Source organism: Mixophyes fleayi, chromosome 3 (assembly GCF_038048845.1).
Source record: "Mixophyes fleayi isolate aMixFle1 chromosome 3, aMixFle1.hap1, whole genome shotgun sequence".
Classification (NCBI taxonomy): domain Eukaryota; kingdom Metazoa; phylum Chordata; class Amphibia; order Anura; family Limnodynastidae; genus Mixophyes; species Mixophyes fleayi.
The window spans coordinates 321909267-321926077 of record NC_134404.1 but is presented as its reverse complement, the minus strand read 5'-3'; the positions used below and the strand labels follow the sequence as shown (position 1 = coordinate 321926077).

At 41.4% G+C, this 16811-nt stretch overlaps 1 protein-coding gene across 4 annotated transcripts in view; it reads right to left on the bottom strand.

Moving 5' to 3' along the window:
- Positions 1-16811, bottom strand: part of PREPL (prolyl endopeptidase like) — a 30684-nt gene that overhangs the window by 2723 nt on the left and 11150 nt on the right. For 3 of the 4 annotated variants that reach the window (XM_075204130.1, XM_075204133.1, XM_075204131.1), the window contains 9 exons: positions 16661-16784; positions 15797-16013; positions 13628-13813; positions 5577-5768; positions 4410-4582; positions 4087-4303; positions 3120-3269; positions 2201-2327; positions 308-393 (listed from right to left, as the gene is read on the bottom strand). In XM_075204130.1, coding sequence (XP_075060231.1) covers positions 308-393; positions 2201-2327; positions 3120-3269; positions 4087-4303; positions 4410-4582; positions 5577-5768; positions 13628-13813; positions 15797-16013; positions 16661-16784 — 1472 coding nt within the window. The remainder of the gene's footprint in view (positions 1-307; positions 394-2200; positions 2328-3119; positions 3270-4086; positions 4304-4409; positions 4583-5576; positions 5769-13627; positions 13814-15796; positions 16014-16660; positions 16785-16811) is intronic. The other variant, XM_075204132.1, reaches the window with a different exon arrangement.

Genomic DNA, 16811 nt, shown 5'->3' with positions numbered 1-16811 from the left:
CTCAAATGATAAAGCATGGCATGTAAGATATGCTTGTGAAGACCTCAGTGGCAATGCCTCATAGAGTGAATCCAGCAAATTGCAGTCCGTATAAAGCATGTATGTTATATACAGACTGTGTTTGTTACTGTGACTTAAGCTCTACACACTGCCCCATGCAAAATATACAAGGCACAGTCCTCCAAAGGTGATGTTTAATAGAGTAGGCTTTCGGCACCGGTACATACATAAGTAAATTATTCAGTTTAGCTATACACAGACTTTTTTATAAATTATTGTCCAAGTGTAGGTTTACTTTTTAAGTTACCTTCTGTAAGGAATCTTCCCAAGACAATGAATCACAGTGACTGCCACCAGGGTGAACATCTAACAATATATTCGGCATTCTACAATCTGAAAGCAAACAGTAATTAGTAAATAAAATATGGAACACGTTAAGTTAAGTTGTTTGTTACACATGTTTTAGATATGTTATGCCAAATAAAAACCGTTCCTTAATCTGTCTTTAATATGTACTCAATACACAGGCCCCACACACTTCTGTCACGTGACCCATTTTGAAAGTGTTTCGTTTCAGAATGCTTAAAGGTCACTGAAAGCAGCCAACTCCAAGATTTGAGGATCATCTGATCTAAACCGCTTGTGTCAATTATTTTTGTCTTTTCTGTGCTGTTTATTACTGATGTTTCATCGCCAGCAGTCCTGGATTTGAGTTAATACTACATAGACTGGGCTGTGGGTAGCAGTTGTCCAGGATCTATACCTGGATCACTTTGCATATATTTAAATGTTTATTATTCCTTTATAGTAACAATACACCCATTGGCTGAATTCTATCCATTGCTTTATTTTATACTGATGGGACATTGTGGCAATTTGGGGCTCGGGGGCTGATGCACAAATAGGTAAACCGGGCCTTACAGTCAACAGTAAGTCTTAAGAGAAACGTCTCATAGTCCAACACATTGTGCTGCACCCTGTAGAGTTGTGTGATGTGAGGGTTTGCATTGAACTTGCAACGGAACACGACAACAAGGAGATGGCTCACACATGCAAATTTCATTGTCCAATCTGGTTGTTTTCAGCTAAATTGGCCAGACAATTCAAGTGGCCCTGCAACCCACTGTTCTGATCAACTCAAAATTGAAAATTAGGTTGGTCAATGGTCAACATTGGCGTTAGGGTTTGGTGTGGTCATCAGTCAACTGTAAAGTGTTAGGTTTCCCCTTTATTTTATCCAAATAGCCCATTTTGTATTTTTAATACATTGAATTTATTGAATTATTATACATTTATGTGTCTCTTGCTGCTTGGTGGACGGGATACAAAATCCACCCTCTAGCTCCTTATGGGAAGGGACTGGATGGATGACACCAGGGCAGCGGGTTTGGGAGACTGAGGATATATAGTGGTGTTATTGACAGTGAGGGAGATTAGAGGGCAGGTGGTATCTCTGGCAGGAGGGAAGATAATAAGCTCTGTTTTGGACATGTTGAGCTTTAGGTAGCATTTGGGACATCCATGTGAAGATAGCAGAAAGACAGTTGGTTATACAAGATAATACATAAGGAGAGAGGTCAGGGGAAGAGATATAGATTTGGGCGTCATCAGCGTAGAGGTGGTATTGGAGGCCGGATGAGCGAATTAGTGCCCCAAGAGAAGAAGTGTACAATGAAAAAAGTAAAAGGCCAAGAACAGGGGCTTGTGGGACCTCAACAGATACTGGGAGTGGAGGGGAGGATCTGCCAGACTTAGAAACACTAAAAGGAGCGGTTCAATATTTAGGAAGTGAACCAGAAAAGAACTGTGTCATGAAGGCCAATGGAGTGAAGGATGTGTAGGAGAAGAGGGTGATCAACAGTATGAAAAGCAGCAGAGAGGTCTAGGAGAATGAGTATGGAGAAATTACCACTAGATTTTGCAGTAAGTAGGTCATTGGTCACTTTGTGAGGGCAGTTTCAGTGGAATGTTGGTGGCGGAAGTCTGATTGTAGAGAGTCGAGAATGGAATAAGAGGAAAGAAAGTGAGACAGGCGTTTGTACACTAATCGCTCAAGTAGTTTGGAGGCAAAGGGGAGGAGAGAAATAGGGCGGTAGTTGAAGGGAGAGGCTGGATCGAGAGATGGTTTCTTTAGAATAGAAATAGCAATATGTAGCTTGATTTTATCATCCCTTAATATATTTCAAAGCCTTTCAATTACCTGGCAAAGCTGAACTCTGAGAATAACGTCCTGCGGCTGCCCTAAGCTTTTTTACATAGCGTAGCAATCCATTTAGCGGAACGCGCTGGTCGTTTGCATAAGCCGTGATTAGAACTGAAGGATACTTCTACGGTTGAGAATGAAAATGCCAAATTAGAGCAGAATATAATAAAATTAACGGAAAATTCTATTAAATATATTTACCATGTTGACATACTTTAGGCTATTAGACTTTTTTTACAAATAGGATAGGACCCCTGGGATGTTAGCTAGAGTAAATCATCTTTTCCTAGACTTAACACACACACATTCTCTTTAGTTTAAAATAAATTACAAAAGGACTGTGAGACGGTGAAAATAACTAATATCTGGAAATGAAAATAGGAACATACATGAGAAGTGCTTATATTCTTCTATTGACAGATATCACTGTGGTCTAGCAATTCGCCTTAGAGCCACGCTTCCTCTATTTCTCTCTCCTTGGTTTATTAGTCATCTGTTTACAAATATATTAACACGAACTCCTGCTTTACCATGGATCTTTAAATAGCATTTGAATATAAAAACAAATTTGAGAACTGAAAACTTCCTGGTTTATTTATATGCGGTGAAGGGTTTGTCACTAGTTTTCAACATATCATCACTATGACAAAGGTTCATTACATTTTTTCAATATAAATCACCTAGAGATTTTACAGACTGATATATTTTTTTTTGCATTAAGATAATTAGAAGGAAATAAAAGTGTACAATGGGAAATACATACCCAACTGTACTTACAGATGTTTAGAACACACAGTTAGGGTAGCTATAATTACTTTTTAAGTATAGCTTCACGTTTATACCATACATTTGTAAATAAATGTCATTTTAGCGATGGGTCTCTCTATAAAATAAATTGTCCTTGTATTGTTCCTACCTGTGGTTTGATATTTTCATAAGGGCAATACGTTTCAATAGATCTGTAGTGTTGTCTGTTAGACAATGGATTGCCCCATTCTTCCTGTTCTTCAATGGTCAGTGGTAACGTTGTATCCATCATTGTATTCAGCACATCCAGGAAAGGTGCCTGGCAAATTTCAAATCAGCAATACATAGGTTATCAGAGAAACAATGAAACGGTCACTGCACTGACTGAAGAACAACACTGCATCCATGTTTCATAGTTAATATTGAATTAATTGAATGCGAACTGCCTGAGATTTAAAAACTGTTATTAAAAAAAAAAATCACTATTATGTTAATGATATCAGTACTTTCCTTGAATCCTTTATTTTGATTATTCAGTGAGCATTTGCAGATGAAACCAAGGGGAATGTTGGTGGCGGAAGTCTGATCAAATTTAAGAAGGAAAAGTGGAGGTGTTGCCAATAGCAAACAATCAGATTCTAGCTATTATTTATCTAGCACACTATAGAACATGATAGTGAGAATTTGATGGTTGCTAAGGGCAACACCTCCCCTTTTCCTTGTTAGAAGGTTCGCTAAATCTACCCCATAGCTTTGTAAGGTTATTAACACAGAGCATTAAGTCGCTACAAATTGATTTAAATAAAATGACACGTTTGTCAGTTGATAATCAATGTAGAAAAATGTAAGGTGTGTACCCCCTAAAGTGTGATCATTTATAATAAATACACCTGACTGTGAATCAATTTATTTAAAGTACAATTTAATCTGAATAAATTTATACCAAGCCACTCTTTATACATTTACATGTTTTTTTAAATACACCTTCTGATCAGTTTTGTAGATACGTTCAGATTTATTTAACAAACTGAAGTACCCCTTGAATCTATCTGAGGCACCCCTGGTGGTAGACAGATCCTGGGCTCTAACCAATTACACCTCACTGGATAGTATGGTAATAAACAAGAGTGTGGTACCTCTAGGATCATTGCTCTGAAGAGCCAGGGACTGGAATTGTACAGAGCACCGGCCAGCACCCCTCCAGCACTGGCAGCCTCCAATGCTGTGCGACAGGGCTGAGAGAATCCCAGTTCATGTAAGTGAGTGATACAAGCCTCTAGGTCAACCAGGCCATTCTGCTTCTTATCCAGCATTCCCTGTCTATGCCAGTCACATCCCAATTCACCGCCACCTCTGCCAAGACAAAATAAAAGAAACATATACACCTATTCTAAAATAAACACTCTAGTGCTATTGAAAGTCTATACAAACATAAAGATTTTTGCCACTTGCGCATTACCTTACATGGCAATAGGCTAATATCCACCCATCTTCAAACAGCAATCTCTTTTCGGGTTTGAAACTCATATTCAAGTCCATACCGTAGGCTCCATAGACATGAATAAGGAGAGGTCTCTGTCTGAGCCCACTACCCAGTTTATAGAAAACTGTAACTGGCACCAAAGTTCCATCCTGTTAGAAGGAGGAAAGAGATAGGTTTCAGACATGTTTTCACCCAAAAAATGGCTAAAACACCCTAAAAAGAATCACTATCAGCAATGACACATCCTGTGCATGGAAATTCTCCAGTAATGGTTGAAGCAAACTAGAGAAGAAAGATCCCCTTAAATAACATTACCACCGATTCTGCAATTTTACCATGATTTCCCCCAAGCTTTCTTCTGGCAATGCTAAATCTTTTTCTCTGAGCATTAGTTTATCATGAGTTAGCTTAAATGATAGGACATCCACAAAGTCGCTTGCATGAAATCTGCCATATTACTATGTTTATACAAACACAGAACACTGTAAGGCAATGATGGGCTCCTGTTTCCTCTCCACCAATCTGCACCCGAGTTGCTCGTTTTAATTAAAGGAACTTCTCATACACTGTTCAAGCTAATGGGATATATATATATATATATATATATATATATATATATATATATATATATATATATGTGAATTTGTTAACTATGGTGTTTATAGTAAATGTGAATGGCTTGTTACAGATTTCAGTTCCATACGAGAGGCCCTTGTGACTAACATGTGACAACATTATAAAACTTATTTGTAGCTCTTTCGCAACTGCAGAAACAAATCACAATAATAATAATGCAACCCAATGGATTGTTTTCCAAATTTGTATGTGCCCCAATGACCGCAATCACTGACAAACTGTCATAGAGTCAGCAGCCAATCGGTAGAGAGGAAACACATGGAAGGTCATGCAGCAGCTGCTATTAAAGCCATTGAAATAGGCAATGTGGACTCAAGTCACACCAGTGCGATTCACGGTCCAGGCTTCAGATACAGTATGCAGCGTAAACCAGATGGAGAGACCTGGACTTCAACTCCATAAGGGGAGAGACATCATTCATAAAAATAAGACATTGAATACATTTTCTTTTTTTTCTTTCGGCTTTAGCGGCCCTTTAAACTACAGTGAACAGAGATCAGTGCAAACCTTGCTTTTGGCTGTCATCCGTACAATACGGCCAGTCTCACACTCTGCAGCTTCTTCTGACAGTCTGTTTTCTAGTAGTGAGTAAGTATACATGACCGGGCGGTGTATGGGGGACTCCAGGTAAAACCTGAAGGTGTCAGTGCTGCCCTCTGGTCGGACATCTGGCTGCAGCGCACAGGACCATTTCGGGAGCTGGATAAAAGAAAGAAATACAAAACAGACATTAAGGCAATACATTGTTGTATCCTCACAAACTCCCTGCATATTTGTGATAGATTTAATCTGGAAAGCTGTTTCACCTCAATTCATATGATAATTATATATACAGATATCAGAGACTTACATGCGCAGAACAAAACATTCGCTGACAGTGGTACTGCTTAAATGGTTCACTGCACTCAACTTGTTAATAACCTTTTTATTTAAACACTATAATGAAATACAATCACTGTTTCAATTAAAAAAGCCAACTATGAAACAAGTCATGATTTTCTTGTCAAATTAAATTTGCTCTGTGAAGTGATATTTAAAGTCAAATTTCATGTACAAAAGGAGAAAGGTTGTCTCTTCTACCTATTGACAGTGAACAGGCTGCCACTGAGCGGAGAAGTCGGGCAGCTCCCGCAATTCAGTCATTGTCAGGCCTGTCCTGATCACTGATCGCTGCACAACTAGTGTATTGTCAAGAAGAAAATGCCATATGTATAAACAGGGTTTGAATAAACCTTATTAAAATAAATAATAGTTGGTGGGTGGAGCTGTTTATGTGAAATATTTTATTTTGTTTTTATATTTGGCCCATTTAAAGCAGGCATAGACAAATTTACCTAAAGGTTAGGAGCCAGCAATTTTGTAATAAACATTTACAAGTCACACAATCAATTTTACCCTGCAGATAGCATAATAACTAATTACACAATTTTATTATAATGCCCAAACGGCCACATATATATCCAGCAATGCTCCATGACAACGGCACCAACCAGAGCCCTCCATGACAACTGCGCCAACCAGAACCCTCCATGACAACTGCGCCAACCAGAGCCCTCCATGGCAACTGCGCCAACCAGAACCCTCCATGACAACTGCGCCAACCAGAACCCTCCATGACATCTACGCCAACCAGAGCCCTCCATGACAACTGCGCCAACCAGAGCCCTCCATGACAACTGCGCCAACCAGAACCCTCCATGACAACTGCGCCAACCAGAACCCTCCATGACAACTGCGCCAACCAGAGAGCCCTCCATGACAACTGCGCCAACCAGAGCCCTCCATGACAACTGCGCCAACCAGAGCCCTCCATGGCAACTGCGCCAACCAGAGCCCTCCATGGCAACTGCGCCAACCAGAGCCCTCCATGACAACTGCACCAACCAGAGCCCTCCATGACAACTGCGCCAACCAGAGCCCTACATGACAACTGCGCCAACCAGAGCCCTCCATGGCAACTGCGCCAACCAGAGCCCTCCATGGCAACTGCGCCAACCAGAGCCCTCCATGACAACTGCACCAACCAGAGCCCTCCATGACAATTGCGCCAACTAGAGCCCTCCAAGACACTGCGCCAACCAGAGGCTTCCATGACAACTGCACCAACCAGAGCCCTCAATGGCAACTGCGCCAACCAGAGCCTTCCATGACACTGCGCCAATCGGTGTTCTCCATGACAACTGCATCAACCAGAGCCCTCCATGACAACTGCACCAATCAGTGCCCTGCATGACAACTGGGCCAATCAGTGACTTCCATGACACTGGTAACCAGTGCCCTCCCTAACACTGTGCCCGCCAGTGCCCTCCCTGACACTGCACACCCTGCGCCCCCATCGCACTGCACTCCTGTGCATCTGAGAATAATACAAGCTGACTTCAGCACTTGAACCCCTCACCGGACGGAATGCTGTAACGGGCAGTTCATCCGCTTTGTACAGCGTACATCAAATGTCAATAAGAGAGTCGTACTGGCATATCTTAGCTTGTTATATGTATACAAGCTTCAGTGCAGGCAATATAAGAACTTTATGGGCGGAGAGTAAAGGTTGCACAGGATGACCTGGTCGCAATGGTGACAAATAAATGCTCCATGGTGATCAGGTCCTGATTTGTCCAGACCCGATTTAAATAATTACAATGACCAAGATATGAGGTGTTTCAATATAAACATTGAGAAAACGTTTTATGCTAAACATTTCTTCCAAAATATAGTTTCATTACCAGTACCATTAAATCCTGCGCAACAAAGCTGATGAGGGACACAGAAATCACTGATGGTGGTTAAGATTCACACACGGGAGGTGGGCACAAAACTGCTCCGCCTCTCATGGTCAACCACCTCTACTGCCAACGAGGGAAGATTTATAGACGTAAAATACAAAATCTAGTCCAATAGAGAACAGTGGACCAAACAAGGACAAACAGCTTCCAAAAAGAGAGTGTCCCTCAGGGGGTAATATATTACAAACAACTGGTTCCACATTACCATTCTTGGGATTTACATATCTCAGCACGGCAACACCATATCCAGAACATGGGGCTCTGAATTCCTTCTTGAAGAGAAAATCAACATAAAAAAAGGGGAGCACAGCTTTCTAATTGATGTGGATGTCAAAGATCAATGTGGGAAGAGAGGTGGGAAACAGTGCAAACCAACAGCAAAAAGAACGGTACATGAGAGATCAGCTCTGAAAGTCTGAGCGCTGACACCATAGCAAGAACAAGCGTCCAGAGCAGCACATACAAAGGTACCGAATCTAAAGATTCAAAGGGGTCTGACCAAAGCCCTTGTTGGTGAACAGTGGCCATTCCCTTCAGGAAGGCTCTTACCTCTGGGGAAAAATGAATGCTTTCATTGAGAATGAAGAAAACCTAAATTGTTGACATTTAAACTTTCAGAGAATACATGATAACCCCTTTCTAAAGCCTTCCCGAAAATTAAGTGGGGAAATTATAATGGTAGTAAAAGGAGGTCTAAGACAGCAAAACATTTAGGAAGCAACATAAGTGCAACAAGAACAGAACGGAACCTGATCTACATCAGCATTGAGCTGGTGCAGAATGGGGGAATAGTTTTGCACTGCAAAAGACACCTCTGCAAATATACTCATTACACTAATTTCACTCCGCAAATGTAAATCTGGTTGCCTCCCTGCTCTGCAAAACAATGTGCACTGATGCATCCAATCTGAACTAGGAACGCCTTCACTCTGCCAAACTCCTCCACTGTGCCTCTGTAAACAGATGCCCCTCCGTAAACGCGCTCACCTTGTACCTCGGCTTCCCAGCTGAAGTCTAGGTGCATTTGTGTAAACCACTGCAGAGCAAGTCCAGCTTTGGACCCGACCTCTACTGTCCTTTACAGGAGAAGTATGTAGGGTTGGGTATATTATACCGACTACCACAAACCCAATAACACTTATCCCGACAAGAATTGTCTAACTGTTTCCCGACAGTCGCAATCCCGAATGTTTATTAAAGTGATTTGCAAGAATTCCGATCAGATAACATGCCGGCAGCTGTAAATTACGTTACTTTAAAAGGCGACAGTATTATTTCCGGACTTAACGGGATAATTTAAGAAGGCGCCGGCTCTACAATGTGTTTTAGTAAGAGTTTTAAATTATAGAGGCGGTGCCCAGGCGCGGGCTGGCAAATTTCAGCCGCATCGCATGTCATGTGATGTGGCCGCCTGTGCGCTGACGCGGCCACATCGCGTGTCATGTGATGCGGCTGCCAGTAATATTGCATCCACGGGGGGTGCGGCGCCCGGCCCAAACAGGGGTCAGACTGATGCCCCCTGGCCCAGCCCGCCCCTGGCGGCGCCTCCTTAAGTTATCCCTTTAAGACTGGAAATAATACTGTCGCCTTTAAAAGTGACGTCACTTACAGCTGCCAGCATGTTATCTGATTGCAATTCTTGCAAATCACTTTAATAAAACATCCGGGATTACAACTGTGTCGGGAAACTTACAGTCGGACAATCCTTGTCAGGGTAAGTGTTATTGGGTTTGTGGTAGTTGGTGTAATGACTACCACCGAGTATGTAAACCTTTAGGATTTAGTAACTAGTTTCAACTCCTTTCGTAAAAATGACATTAATCCAAAGCTTTCTGTAGCAGCTGACTGACACTGCCCATGGGTGCTTTAGTCCATTCCTCTTTATAGAGCTATTTCAACTCATCGATGTTTTTGAACAGTATTGCACCAACTGTTTGCTACAGGTTATGTCACATTTCTCTAATGTTTAGTTTAGGACTTTGAACTCAATCACTATGTGATCAGCTGTTAAACTACCACATTCACCAAAATAGTGTCAAAAGCTACGTCAGTAATTTGCAAATCTGTATGAGCAACTTTAGAAATGATTTTAAAAATTGATATTGGTAGTTTCTGGTGAACACACTAATTGATATGCAGCAATTACATACAAAACGATTGATCGGGATTCAGTTTGGATTTACGAATGCTGGAGCTTTCCCCAGTAGTCTGTTGAAAACAGTGCAGTAACCTGTTGACACAAAGTGCTGAGAGAGCTATTTAAATGATCCTAGACTTCTTTATTTTACACAATGCCGTGAGTAGAATCAGACTGGGATTCTTCAGTTGTTTAAAAACTAAAACTTTGGTTGGCAGCAGGGCTAGCTGGGACTTGTAGTTCCCTGACAACTAAAGCGACACAAGTTATGTTTGTGATAGAGGATAGTAAACAATTTTTATTACATTTCATTTTTAATAGTGCTGCAACGGAAAGTGAAAGTGTTAACATAATTTTTCTATTTTATATGTTAAAAGTTTGGGTTTAGTTCCTCTTTAATTTAAAACTTCTGAGAACAATGCAAACAGAAAGACATCTGCTATATATAGGCCCAGTGTGTGCTCTTTCAAATTGTTTTAAAATGATCAACAATATATCGAAAGTTTATCTATGGTTGACAACTATGGTTTTAGTATAAAGTAATGCTTTTGGGGGGGGGGGGGGGGGGGTAAAAATGTGGTTTCTGAAAATATTCCATTTTGGTTAAGTAACATTATATTTTGCAAATAATTCTACTCCGTCCTGTTATTTCCCCCTCTCTATCTCTGATTACCCACCCTTGGCCGACTCGCTCTTGTAATCTAGCCAGTTTGATTCCAGCCAGCGATCTCGTGCTACAGGTTGGCTCTTTAGCATTTAGTCACTCAAAATTGGTGCCTTGGATCGGAGAGCTGAAGAAAAAACCATTGAGCGACACAATAACCCCTTTCTTGGCACATGTACACTTGGTGGTTTGTAGCTATTATGTGTGGGATTCTCAATGTAGGAAGGAAAAAAAAAAAAAAAAGAAAGAAAGAAAGAAAAAGAAATCAGTATTCATTCTCTGCAAGCCGCTGAAAGGCCAGAACTACCATTCTTCCTCCTCTCCTAAACATAACAATTCAACGGAACACAGCAAAAAATTAGTGACTGCACTGCTGCAAACACATTCACCATCTGATTACATTCTATTCCTTTCATCTAAGACATCATCGCTTTTTTTTTTTTTGTAATGCAGAGGGAGGGAAAGAATTGCTGGAGTTGGGAGAGGCAAAGAAAAGAGAAGACGTGAGGCCCACAAATAAGTGGCGGCGTGAGATGAAGACAGATTTTGAATGGCTGCCGTGCTCCACATCCCCCAGGGGAAGCACAATCTAAAGCAAATCTGCAGAACCGACCAGAAAATTACATTTTAGAGAATTAAATACCAGCTCTTTTATGAGCCGACTACAAGCACTCTCTTATAACAGCAGCAGGAAAATAACAAAGATGGAACTGCTGCTATTTAAGCACATCTGGGGTTTCCAAAAAGTGACAGTATAGATGTAGGGCTGCAGTATCTGACCCCTACAACAACTAACCACAACCTATCTGCACTCCCTCCAAAGCCTCAGCTTGTGGATTTAATATATTCAGAGCAATGGAGGGGGCATTATACATTTCCTGCCCAATTCCCTCCACTGCAGAGAGAACCCAGTAAGCCAGTGATGGGCAACAGGCTGCCCTCCGAGCCTTCCCCTGCGGCCCACAGCTACTTCCTGCTTGTTTGTTATAGCTTGTAACACTTATTTAATATGTTATTACTGATAGGGGTCTCTTTCGTTAATCAAATGTATTGTTTTAACGTATTACTGAGATTAAGGGTAATGTGCGGCCCTTTTGAATGTTAGAGGGCTGCACCATGCTGCTCATGAAGTTTATCAGGTGGTCTATCACTGCTAACTAACCTCTTGGACAGCGATACCCCAACAGCACAGAGGGTCATTTCCTAAGCAATTGCCCTCTTACGTCTTCCCTGATGGCTGTTTAGTGTCCTCCAATGAAATCTGAAAGCTGGTCTGAAGGATCTGGGAACTTTCAGAGCTATTATCATAGAAACACTTATTATTTTTTATTATTATTACCATTTATTTATATAGCGCCACTAATTCCGCAGCGCTGTACAGAGAACTCCCTCACATCAGTCCCTGCGCCATTGGGGCTTACAGTCTGAATTCTCTAACACACACACACTCACACAGACTGGGGTCAATTTGATAGCAGCCAATTAACCTACCAGTATGTTTTTGGAGTGTGGGAGGAAACCAGAGCTCCCGGAGGAAACCCATGCAAACACGGGGAGAACATACAAACTCCACACAGATAAGGCCATGGTCGGGAATTGAACTCATGACCCCAGTGCTGTAAGGCAGAAGTGCCCCAGTGATACAAAGCGCCTCTTTGTTCTTAATGTAACTGGAGCCACACATGGATGCTCCAGACAGAAGTAGAGCCTAACACACCATAGAATCTACTGGACTCTGTTACCCAACCTGAGAGTAGTCAAAGTACTGGTACCGGTAATGCAATGTATAACAGGGGGTGATTCAGCAAGTAAGCCGATTACCTATGCTGTCAGAGTTGCTGTCAGAGTTGTTCAAGATATATAAGCTGTGCAGTGTATATAGGGCAAAGAAATGCAGGGAACATTCGCGAATTAATACCAGTGTATACCTCCTCTTTATCTGTTTATTGGAGAGGACAAGTGTTTGCCACATGTCCTTGCAAGAGAAGAGTATAGGTGAATTTACATGCCCATAGTTATTTTCTGCTGTTTAACATTTTATCAAAGAATCAGCTATTTAAGGTCCAAGAAACACAGCACACAAAAGATACTTTCCTCAAAAACACATTGCTTCGTCAAGGCACCATATGGAATAACAGATGTCCCACATTAAGAGCTTGGCACAAACTAAAAATTACTAAACAGAAGGAAGCCATAGTGTGCCTTGGCGAACATAGTAACATAGTGACCCTTGGCTAACATACGGATGTCTAGAAAGTTGCAGCCTGACACATCTGACAAGCCTGATGCAATATTATGATTATACGTAGCGCTGTACAGAGAATTTGTAATCATTCGTCTCAGTCCCTGCGCCATTGGAACTTACATTTTAAATTCCCTACCACACAAACATACTGCATTTGGACCATGGAAGGGTAACAGAGCCCCCTGAAGAAACACACACAAACACAGGGAGAACTTAGAAACTCTACCCAGATATGGATAATCTATTGTGTTGCTTCCATTCCCTGTTAGAAGCAACCACAAAACAACAAAAATAAACCAGAAGAACATAATATCAGCTCATAAAATAAAATAAAAAGACAGACAGGCAAACAAACCCATACATACTGAATTCTGCTACACACTACACAGATACATAGAAATGTAAAGAAACTTTAAAAACATACTAACAAACTAAGTGTGGAATAAAACAAAAGACTAAGAAAAGCAGAACGGGATTATAGACTGTAGCTGGGTTTTGACTTTTAAGAGCAGAGCAGCTACAACAGATTTAGCAAACGTGTCTCTGGCCGACAAGGCATGCTGGCTAACCACATGGTACCTAGCCCTGTGCCAAAATGCAGAATCAGAGAAAAAGGGCATCAACATTAAACAGATAAAAACTACGGACTATGAGAAGTCGTAATACAACACCTACTGATCAACAAATTCCATATTATCTATGATTTGAGGCAGAGAACACACAACGTACCTTCACAGAGTGAGTAAGTGAGTCGCTGGAGACAGATATCACGTCCATGTACAGCTCATTGTGGTGTCTCAAGAACATAGCACAGTGGTCCTTTAACATCTCCATGTCCAGCAGTCGGGACTGTGCTTGCAGCTGATAAATAGGCTTCCAGTGCTGTATATCACTATTTAGAGGAGCCTTCATTAACTGTATCGGAGAGAATTGATGGGAATATCAGGTCAATGATCCCCTTAACACCACAAATACTGATTACTCCTCTGCGGTTACATGTGCCAAAATGTTTGAGACCTTTGTAACATTCTTAAAATGTCTACTTGAAGGTGAAAATGCAACGCACAGATTCATATTTTGTATATGACAAATAGGATACTTCAAATGGACTTAAATACCTTCCCTCCACTATTAGAACTTGGTGACATTTTTACTCTGATTTACATTATGAATAATTCATGAGATACAATGTCAGAGTTTGCAAACAAAATGGGTTGATACTGTACATTCTTTTCAAAAGATAAAGAGGATATACAAATCCTTCACACCCAAAAAAAAACCAAATAGACATTTCTTAGGAAAAATAAGTGAATCGATATATATATATATTTTGTAACTGCGTTAGGAGAATAAGTGCCCTCTCCTGGGGTAGATGGTAGTGTACAGCAGCAGAGACGTCATACAAGTCCAGGGATTTGGGTCTCAGCTAGTTTTAGTAAACAGAAAAACAAAGAAAACGTCAAAATAAACACTTTGCCTGTCCAGCACTAACTAAATACACTGGAAGACCCTCCCTCCTGGCCTTGTGTCCCAGGCACATACAAAACCTAGAGTAATTGCTCACCATTTCCAGAGTCTCTCTCCAACCTCCTCTCCAGGTCTGAGAGTGTATGTCCAGCCTGACTGCCTTTTCACAAGCCACACACAGGTACAGTGGCATATTAGGCTAAACTTAGGCTGAAGGGCCAGAAGACGCGGAATGGGCCTGATGAATGAAGCTCGCCCTCTATCCCCATTAATGACCCCAGGGACCCTTACCAGATTTCCTACAGCTGAGAAGCACACTTCGGGAAGCTTTTCCCACACACATAAACAATCTCCTGGGCTTTTAATGTACACAAGGCAGAAAGCCTGGGACATATACCTCTGCCATTCAGCACTTTCCTAGTGTTTGAATTCCACAGGGGTTGATTACACTTCAACCCAAAACTGTCTTTATTATAAACAGAGGTTGCACAGTAAGCAAATAAGTGCAGTGGTTAATGGCAAGAATAGTACATAGAAGCAGCAGGAAAAACATGTATAATGGATAAATGCAGAATCCTTGACACATAAGGTGAATAGCAGCACAGGGTAGCAGGGTGACCAGGATTACCAGGTTTAGCAGATGAAGTGCAGACACAAGAAGACTGAATTACAAGGTTAGCCAGGAGGCACGAGGCTCTGGATGATCCACGGGAGAATCATGCAAAAGTAGGGTCAGGCAAGCCAGGAGTCAGAAGCCGGATTAACCACAATATACCAGGTAGTAAGAAGGAACAAGGTAAAACGAATTTGGGTTCTGGGTAACAAGAGGAAGTGCAGGACAATGAAACAAGGCAGGGGTCAAATGCCAGGGAGTAGTCAGGATCCAAACAGGAGTATCATAGAAACCAGCAGCACAGACAAACGACCTGGCACTAGTCTGTAGGAAAAGGTAGTCTTAAAAAGACCAAACTCAGGTGATCACAATCCAGATCAGATGATAAGGACTTAGCCCTTTACAGGCAAGGGAAAACTGTTCAGGTATATATATATATATATATATATATATATATATATATATATATATATATATATATAGCGATCAGTCACAACATTAATTCCACCTGCCTATTATTGTATAGGTCCGCCTCGTGCTACTAAAACAGCTCTGACCCATCGAGGCAGAGTTTCTGCTTACTGGGTGTTTTTTGTTTTGCATTCTCTGTAAACTTACAGGAGTTTGGAAATTTCTTAGAAACTATTATAAGTATATATTTCTTTATGGGAAGCAGAGCTGCTTGTAAAGCGAGATACGAAAGCAGCATAGTCAGCTATGAGCTTTCTATACAGGTGAGGTTAAAGTGTAGTATGATTGTTAACAAACACACACACACACACACACACACCTGCATTTCTAGAGAAAAACAAAATCACCTTGTACTCTGCAGTCTCTCCAGAAGTTGTGAGAATATAGAGATAGTCATTACTGTGCTCCACGTGGTAAACAATTCCCGGCACACGGGGTTGTACCAGAGTGGGAGGTTTAAAAGGGGAACTGCAGTCAACAAGCCAGACCTCAGAAGTCGTTTTACTGTTACTGTTGATGGTGAGAAACCGCCTGTCTCTGGTGCAGTAGATATCTACAAAAAAACTGAAAATAATAACATTACTGGCACTCATATAACAAAAGAAGGAAATGCAACATAGCAAAGTAGTAAGAAAATATTAATTGAAATAATAGGAAATGTGGCAGTCAGGGTGCCCAGTTTTATTCACTAAGCCAGCATTGGGCAAGATAGCTGAGCATTCTCTTGTGGCCCCCACCCCAGCTGGAGGCTCCCGATCTAAGTATAGCAGGGACAGGCGATTTTTGCGTCACATGACCTCCTTCTGCAGAGTGCGGGCAGGTCACGCGGCATACCCGGAGGAAGAGCTACTTTACCTGTCCCCTCACTGCCTTAAGCACTTCCCTCCTCCCCAAAAAAAAACCAAACAATGCAGCAGACCATTGACCCTAGTCGAACCTAAAAATAAATCTAGCCTGAATCCGCGTGATGTCACCCAGGCACCAACAGTTTCACTTTATGTCTTCAAGTTTATTTCAATTTCACCTTTTTGTGTTTCCCAAAATTTAGACCAGGAATAAACTGTAGATTTCCTGTAAATAATTTGTGAATTGTGGTTTACATAGAAAGTGATGCTCCAAGTACATACTACATTTTTAAAGGGTGTTCAAATTTCTCTCTTGAACGTAATGACAAAAGAAAATGACTTGAAGACACGGTTCTCTTCGTTTACCTGGCGTCTTGTTCTGCGTATACCAGCTCACTGGTCCTTTCACAACTGAAGTCCGTTGCACGCACACAATGGCACTGAAGATTTTCCTGCTGCGTGTGAAACAGGACCCGGTCGGTAACCCACTCTGCGGACAAGGGCAAACAATTGACCT